Source organism: Cariama cristata, unplaced genomic scaffold (genome assembly GCF_000690535.1).
Source record: "Cariama cristata isolate BGI_N322 unplaced genomic scaffold, ASM69053v1 scaffold36580, whole genome shotgun sequence".
NCBI classification, from domain to species: domain Eukaryota; kingdom Metazoa; phylum Chordata; class Aves; order Cariamiformes; family Cariamidae; genus Cariama; species Cariama cristata.
In genome coordinates this window covers 441-8287 of record NW_009594749.1, presented here as the reverse complement: position 1 = coordinate 8287, position 7847 = coordinate 441, and the positions used below count along the sequence as shown (strand labels likewise).

The 7847-nt window shown below is 49.6% G+C and overlaps 2 protein-coding genes across 2 annotated transcripts; both read left to right on the top strand.

Annotated features, from left to right (window-relative positions):
• Positions 1-954: 954 nt before the first annotated feature.
• Positions 955-4943, top strand: LOC104160872 (butyrophilin subfamily 1 member A1-like). The gene is made up of 4 exons (XM_009699119.1): positions 955-958; positions 1195-1746; positions 2321-2509; positions 4804-4943. The coding sequence occupies exons 1-4, from the start codon at positions 955-957 to the stop codon at positions 4941-4943; spliced, it is 885 nt and encodes a 294-aa protein (XP_009697421.1).
• Positions 4944-5136: 193 nt separating this feature from the next.
• Positions 5137-7457, top strand: LOC104160862 (tripartite motif-containing protein 10-like; the record flags this gene model as incomplete). Its single annotated transcript, XM_009699107.1, has 6 exons — positions 5137-5235; positions 5935-6030; positions 6115-6345; positions 6489-6511; positions 6891-7006; positions 7393-7457. Coding segments are annotated over exons 1-6 (630 nt in total), but the record flags the coding sequence as incomplete, so codon positions are not given.
• Between the last annotated feature and the right edge of the window lie 390 nt (positions 7458-7847).

Here is a 7847-nt window from a genome sequence, read left to right as displayed (position 1 = left end):
TTATTTTATATATATTTTTTTTGTATATATAAAAAACATATTCTGTATAATAATTATATATTTTAATATCTCTAAAAATTCTATTATGTAATCATATATATCAATGTATTATGTAGTTATATGTTATTCATATCATTACAATAATCAATGCAAACAAGAATAATCACTAGGCACAGAAAGATATTTTTGCTTTGGGAGCCAGGGAAGTCTTAAGAAAGTCGTAACACAAAAAGGAAGAGAAATGTCCAATAACCTTTTCTATCGTTTCTCTTTTCAGAGGAATACAAAGCAAAAATGCGTGAGTGTCCTTTTCTTCGCTTTCTGGAGCAGTAAAAGATGTGAGAGGTTTTGGGGGCATTTTGGAGTTAGGTGAGCTGTGAGATTTTTGTCTTTTTGTCCTCCGTGGACTTCAGCAGTGCGGAGATCACCCACAAAAAGGTGAAAATATTGGTCATGACTTTCCAGAGCACCCATGTACCTTCTTCCCTCTGCAAACTGTACAAGCGATGTCCTTTAATTGTAGCAGAAATTCCTGGTATGACCTATTACAGCTTTTTTTTCTATGCGGCAACTTCTGCCTGTGGTTTAGTTTAAACCATCTGTATGTTTTTCTGAGGTTTAATCTAAATGACAAGTCACGTTACCGACACAAGTCTCAACAAGGTCTTGTTTTGCAACATTTTAATCTCATGCTAGGGAAAAAAAAAAAACACACTTTTTGGGAGGAAGGAAATTAAAAATTGACTTTAACTGGAGGCATCTTTGGAATGGAAAAAAACCATTAAAACAACTTTTTAATTTTTTTTTTTTTTAAGGAAAATGCATTGAAGAACACAGTAAGTGCATTTATTTTTTTTTCCTCCATTCTACAAATAGCCCTTTGGCTTTTGGATTTAAGTTTACATCGTCTTTTTTTTTTTTTATTGTGCATTTGCAGGGAAAAAGGAAGCAAAAATGGGTAAGTATTTTAGAGAAAGGTGAAGAAAAAAAAATGGGTAAGTAATTTGGTACTCTGGTTTGCTGAACGGTGTCGCGTATCTGTGTAGCGAAAGTTGCACATCAAATTATTGAGCCTTGAACTACAGAAAGACAAAACACCCGATTAGATTTCCGAGAAGACACCAGTCCCCAGGCAAAGGGCATGTTAAATAAGTTTAATTCTCTTTCTCGCCCTCTTTTTATCCTCTTCCACAGCAAACGTGACGCTGGACCCTGAGACCGCCCATCCCCGCCTCATCCTCTCCAAGGATCAGAAGAGCGTGAGATGGGAATACGTGCTGCAGGAGTCTCCTGATAGCCCCGAGCGGTTTGACGCCGATCCTTGCGTGCTGGGCTGCGAAGCCTTCACCTCCGGGAGACACTACTGGGTGGTGGATCTAGCCGAGGGACAGTACTGCGCCGTCGGCGTCAGCAAAGAGTCTCTGCAGAGGAAGGGACCCATCAGCTTCAATCCTGAGGAAGGGATCTGGGCAGTGCAGCAATGGGGATTTAAGAACCGCGCCCTCACCTCCCCTCCAACCCTCCTTAACTTGCCACGGGTCCCCAGAAAGATCCGGATCTCTCTAGACTACGAATGGGGAGAGGTGGCGTTTTTTGACGTTGATAACAAAATACCCATCTTCACTTTTCCTCCGGCTTCCTTCGCTGGGGAGCGGATCCGGCCGTGGTTCTGGGTGGAGCTGGGCTCGCTCTCTCTGGTCCGATTACCCTTGTGTTCCTCCTTGCGCGGAGAGCTCGGCGCTGGCGGTGAGCGGGAGGTTTAAGGGGCAGGAGGAGTGGTGGAAGCACCTTACTGCATCCAGACAGCAACAGCTGGGTGGTTAAGAGCAGCGGGATTAGAGACTAGGATAGAAATGCTCTCGAGAAGAGCAGAGTCAAACCTCATTCTCCCCCATTCCCAGTCGAGTCCTCCAGCCGTCATGGTGCAAAGGAAAGGCATGTCCTCAACATGAGGTGGGTGAAGGTCTGCCAGGCCTCAATGCTTGGCCCAAAATCTCATAGTTGCATTCCAGCATACAGGTGCATCAGATGACCTATGGAGAGACATAAGCTCCTCCTTCAGTTGATCGAAAGAGGTGGGCACCAGGGTAAGTCACTGTTCACGCAGCCCGTGTCACCCGAGTGGCAGTCCAGGCTCCCGCTGGCATTTTCTTCTCATCGGTTGGTGGTTGATGCATGGATTTCAACCATTTGAGCCACTTTTAGAGTAGGCAGAGGGAAATAAGCACTTCTGATGGGCAACTCATCTCATCCAGACGTAGACATCAAAATAGGACAGGCAAATCATGCTTTCCGTGTGCCTCTCTGTCTTCGTCAACAGTTGAGAGGACTCTCTTCTTCGTCAACAGCTGGAGAAGTCTACGCTTGGAGGAGATTAAAAACTCTCCTTCGCCCAACCTGCATACAAATGCAGGCCCTTTGCCCTTGGCCAAAGAAAAGATGTGGCAAACCCCCTGTGCCTGCCCACATGGCTCCCAGGTGCCTGGTCAATGCACCAACATCTCCACAGGTGAAGATGCTCCAGCCAACATGCTGCTGCTCGAGGCATTGCTCCCATAATCCTTTATACCAGAGCTGGATGCAGCCAGGTTCTCTGGCAGGACTAAATTTGACTCAAATCTGACCTGGGCAGATGATCTTATTCCAGCTGAGTCAGCCAGAAGCCATGAGCTTTTGGGAGAAGAGATAAGCCTGGATTCAACACCGTGATGCCCACAGGTTGAAAATTGGGGTGTCAGACATCCAGACCATATGGATTAAAGGTTTGAAGAGACTCACCCCAGCATGGAGCTCTGCATCATGTTGCTGTAAAGCTTCTAGCGAGGTCCTGGGAGGTCTAAAGCTAGATTCACAGAGCAGGTCAAGCCAGTGCTTGAGCCATGCCAGAAGATGTGGGCGATCAGGGACATCACTGAAGCGGCTAGAGGAGATGGACACCATGGTCTTCACCTTTCACAACATCTCACTGCGCTTTAATATCACCGATGAATTCCTCTTTAATCCCTGCTTGTTCTTAGCCACCTGTAAAGCCTTAAATCTTGTCTTTTGCCCCACCATGGGTTGGCCAATGATAATTCCCAGCTGACAATAAACCACTTGAAAATCTCCAGAGTATTTGATTTCTCTTTTCCAGCTGGTTCATCCTGGCCCTTTTCAGATGATGCCTCTGCAGCCTTTATGATCTCTCCTTGCAGCATCTTGCCCCACTTACTCCCCTCCTACTAAAAATGGGGGATGCTTGAGGTGGATCCCACCGTTGGGGAGGGATTCCGTCATCTCCCACCCGCGAGCAACGGCCAGAGCATCTCAGGGTCTCAGCCCTGTGGTTTTGGGGTTTTCTTCCTGCAGTTCCTCGGGCCAGAAACCTTCATTATCACCCTTGCAACCCACATTTGTGGTGGCACTGGTAGGAAAAGACCCAAGCAGGGGGAAGAGGGAGAAGAGGGACAGAGCATTCGTGTCTGAGGGCTTCAAGTTGATCATATATTAACCAAGAAATAGCAGCTCAAAATACATTCCTTCAGTCGGCAGACAGAAATTGCGGGGGGAATATATAATAACTTTTTAAAATCCTCTTTTCTAAGTAACCATCGATGTGGGAAACATCACAGAGGAGAAGCTGCCCTTCCTCCGTGCTGGAAATCACCACCAGCGGCTTTGATGCACAAGTTTATAAGGCTGGTTTGGCTCTAATTAAAAATTGCAGTCAGGAAAGTGTTCCTGTGCAGCTTGTAACCCATCAAAGAGGCTGAACGCGAGATGAAAAAGCTGCCCAGCTCTTGATTTAAAGCAGTTGGACAACTGCTGTGCTTATTTTTTATTTATTTTTTTTACCCTGGTGGTGGCCCGGGCGGGTGGTGAGCGCCCGGGAGGTTGCTGTGCTCGGATGGTCCCTGTGTTGCATGGTGGCAGATGCCCCATCTTACCCAATAACCAAAGATATTTTATCTTATAGCTGAAAATGATAAAGTCTTGGGTTTTGGGGGTTTTTTTTAGATCCAAGCTTTATCTTGGATTGAAAAATCCAAGTTGAGGACACTGATCTGCAGAGGGATGTAAGTGAGCCTGTCCCTGGCAGGGAGACACCAGGCAGCGCATTCCTCTCCGTGTTTCCTTAAATAGGGGTGATATTTTCCCCTCTATCCTCCATGTGATCTGACTCGCAGCTCGAACAACCCCGAGGTGGCTGGAGAGGAGCCCTGTGGACTAAATCACCCCACGCTTAAACAAACAAACAAAAAAAATAAATCTGTAAAGACCTTGTGCTGCTGCCGAAGGGGTAAGTGTCTCTTTTCGGGAACATCTCGGCAAAGGGAATCGGGAGCATCCCGGCCAACCTGGCACTGCCGAGGTGTTTTTGGAAGTGTAAAGATGAAAAGCTGTTAAATTGGGGGTTGCTGTGGTCTCTCCGTGCGGTGCGAGCTGTCAAGGGCAGGGGGAGTCGTGTCGCTGAGCCTGCTTCGGGCACGCTTACGCTGCATCCGCTGCATCGATCGATTCAAATTGGTTCCCAATAAAAGGAAAGCAGCAAGAAGATATAAAAGCCGCTTTCCGGCACGGTTTCCGAGCACGTGTGCACCGTTGGAAGGTTTCTGCCACCGTTGGAAGGGTTTGGCAAATGCACCCTAAGGGTTCGGTCCATGCTTTGAAGGGTGGGAAGCGCGGACACGGGGGGACACCAGGTCGTGTAGCAGCAATGGAGCGGGTTAGAGCCTGAGCTTTGGGGACAAAACGTCTGGTTTTGGGGTGGGGGGTTTTTTTGGGTGGGAACATTGACTCCTCCTCCTTTGGCCATCCTGGTAGTGGAGGTGCCAACCGGAGAGGTCAACGCCCGTGCTGCAGACTTGCACTTCGGCGAGATAAACCTCGATGCCCAAGAGACGGACATTAAAATCCGAGGCTTGCTGGGGGGCAATCCATCCCTTCCTAAAATTAACGTCTGAGAGAGATGAGCGCTTCCTTCCGCTCCTCCTCCTCCTTCTTCCACCCGTGCCGAGACCTTTTATTCCTTCACTCCGCTGCAGGCAGCAAGGGGAAGAGGAAGGAGAGAAGCTGGAGAAGGCACTGCCATGGCCTCCAGTTCATCAAGAGCAAGGGAAGGAGGAGAAAAAAGCACCCACCACCCCGTCCTGCACCATGGGCCGCATCCTGACCCCACCAGCTGTGGAGGTGAAATGGCCCAATCCTGTCCGGACCGAAGAAAGCTTGAAGATGATGAAGCATTCATCCACCGAAGCCGGTTCAGGAAAGGAAATTTCCAACCAAAACAACATTTGGAGTATTTAGCGGAAAAGCTGAAGCTTTTGGGTCTGGAAGGAGGCGGGGAGGAGAAGGAGCATCTCTGCTTGTGGCGCAAGAGGACGGTCACCTTCAAGGGTGATGCAAAAGCATCTGGCTCCGGCTGTGATGGACCGAGGGCTGGTGGGGGTCCCGCTGCAGCCTACGTAGAGGAATCTGCTCCTGGAGACAGGGTCAGAAAATTCCTTTTCTGAAATTTGTCTGACCGCCTTCAGGGTTACTGTGGTTTCTTTGAGGTTCTCGTGATCGCGGGCTTCAAGCCAGCTTTGAAGTTCTCTGGAGTTGTTGGGTTCCCCCCACCCTGCCCCATGAAAATAAATAAATGGAAATAATTGGGGAAAGCTATAAAAAAAATAAAAACAACACACAACTCTCTTTGGGTAAAAATTACAAAAAGATTAGTTTTCAGACTAAACCCTTTGCCCCAAATCAGTCAACAGGTATTTTCCAATTTGTTTCACGTGAGAATGAAACTGGCTCCTCTGTTGCCCTCCCATGTTTTCTCCATCCTCATGCCTGTACTGCAATTACGTATTTTTTTTTTTCCCTAATTGGAGGTGGGGAATGTTTTCCAAGCATCCCATCCCTTCCCCACTCTCCCCTAGATACCCTCCCAAACCATTTCTCTTCTTCCAGGAGCAAATACACAGTGACCTGAAGAAGCTCAAGAAACAAAGGGAAGAGATTTTGGAATTAAAAATAAGCGGGGAGAGGCGATGCCAGGACTATTTGGTAAGTAGGTGTTGCCATTGCCTGGAAAAACAAACAAAAAAAAAGAGATGTTGGTCTGTGCTGTTGTCTTTCCGTGTCCTGCAGACACAGACGGAGGTCGAGAGGCAGAAGGTTGTGTCCCAATTTCGGCAGCTGCGCCGGTTTCTGAAGGACCAAGAGTTTGTCCTCTTGGCTCGGTTGGGAGAACTGGACAGAGAGACGATGAGGAGGCAGGAGGAAGAGGACGCCAAGATGTCAGGGGAGATTTCACTCCTCGACGTCCTCATCTGCGAGATGGAGAAGAAGCTTGAACAACCTGCAAGCAGATTCCTACAGGTTGGATGCTCCACTGGGCAAGAGAGAAAAGGATTCGGCATCGCCTTGACTGGAGTTTCCACCCAATTTTGGGATGGGAAACTGAGGCTTTTTTCTCTCTCTTTTTTTTTTTTTTTTTTTTTTCTTTTTTCCCCCTGTTCCAGGATGCCCGAAGCCCTCTGGACAGGTACGTGCTCTTCCACCACCCACGTCTCAACGGTTGGGGAAGGCTCACGGGAACAGAGATGGAAATTTTGGCAGTTCAGGCAGGGCTTGAAGCGAGGTGTGGAGACGAGAAGGTGCCCCTGAACCCCAGCGTTGGGGATGCCACGAGAAGAAGCACCCCAAGACTGGAGGTCCTCTTGGCCATCAGGGCAACGGGGACACACGTGTTCTCCTGTACAGAGCTGGTTGGCATCTCCAACAGGACAGAGGGACATTTGGGGGACAACCAGCTCAATCCACCATCCCCAAAGTACCTGGGGTGCAGGGGGAGGAGGGATGGTCCCGGCATCTCACGCCGTCACGGCGAGTCCCATATCTTAAGGGGAAAGGTTTGCATCCAGGTGGGAGACGAGCAGTGCCCAGAGGACAACGGAGACCTTCTCGGAGCTGGAGCAGAGGCTCCGTGTCATTTCACGACAAAACTCCATCCTCGGAGAGACGTTGGGGAGATTTCAAGGTACTGTGGAGCATGACTGGGTTGATGGGGAGGGGGTTATCCCCCCCAGTATGGGAGGGGGCAGCTCTGCCTGCTGCTGGTTTTCCTGTTTTCCCAGGAAAAACACAACGGGGGCAGGAGCGAGCAGAATTATCGACCGGAGAGCGCGATGTCCAACCTTTGTTCTTCATCCCCTAGACATTTTGCCATCTGAACTGGAGAAAGGGCAAGGACCAGCTCCAGGAGGAGAAGGAAAAGGTGAGGAGCTCTTTGGAGGAGCAGCTGTAAGGGAGGACTCCGGCAAAGTAATTTTTAGCCAAAATAGTGCTTAAAGTGGTTGGGAAATGATGAGTTGAGCTCATTTTGGGGTTCTCCTCCAACGCAGCTTTCTTCTCCATCCCTTGCAGCATTCGTGACTCTGGACCCCGACACTGCCAACTCCCAGCTCGTCTTGTCCCGGGACCGACGAGGGGTGAGATGGACGGATGCGGGGCAGGATTTACCCCCCACCCCGCAGCGATTCGAGATCTCCTGCTGTGTCCTGGGCTGCCGGGGTTTCACCGCCGGCAGACACTGTTGGGAGGTGGAGGTAGCCGAAGGCAGGACCTGGGCGCTGGGGGTGGCCCGAAAATCCGTGCCCAGGAAGGGTTGGCTTGAGTTTCAACCAGAAAAAGGGATCTGGGCGATGGGACGGTGCAGGAATCGGTACCGTGCCTTTACTTCCCCCATCACCTCCTTCCCTGCCGCTGGGGAAACTGGGAGGGTGCGGGTGGCTCTGGACTATGGCGGGGGGCAAGTGGCATTTTACCTCGCCGAGCGTGAGCCCCCCATCTTTACATTCCAAAAAGCCTCCTTCGGTGGG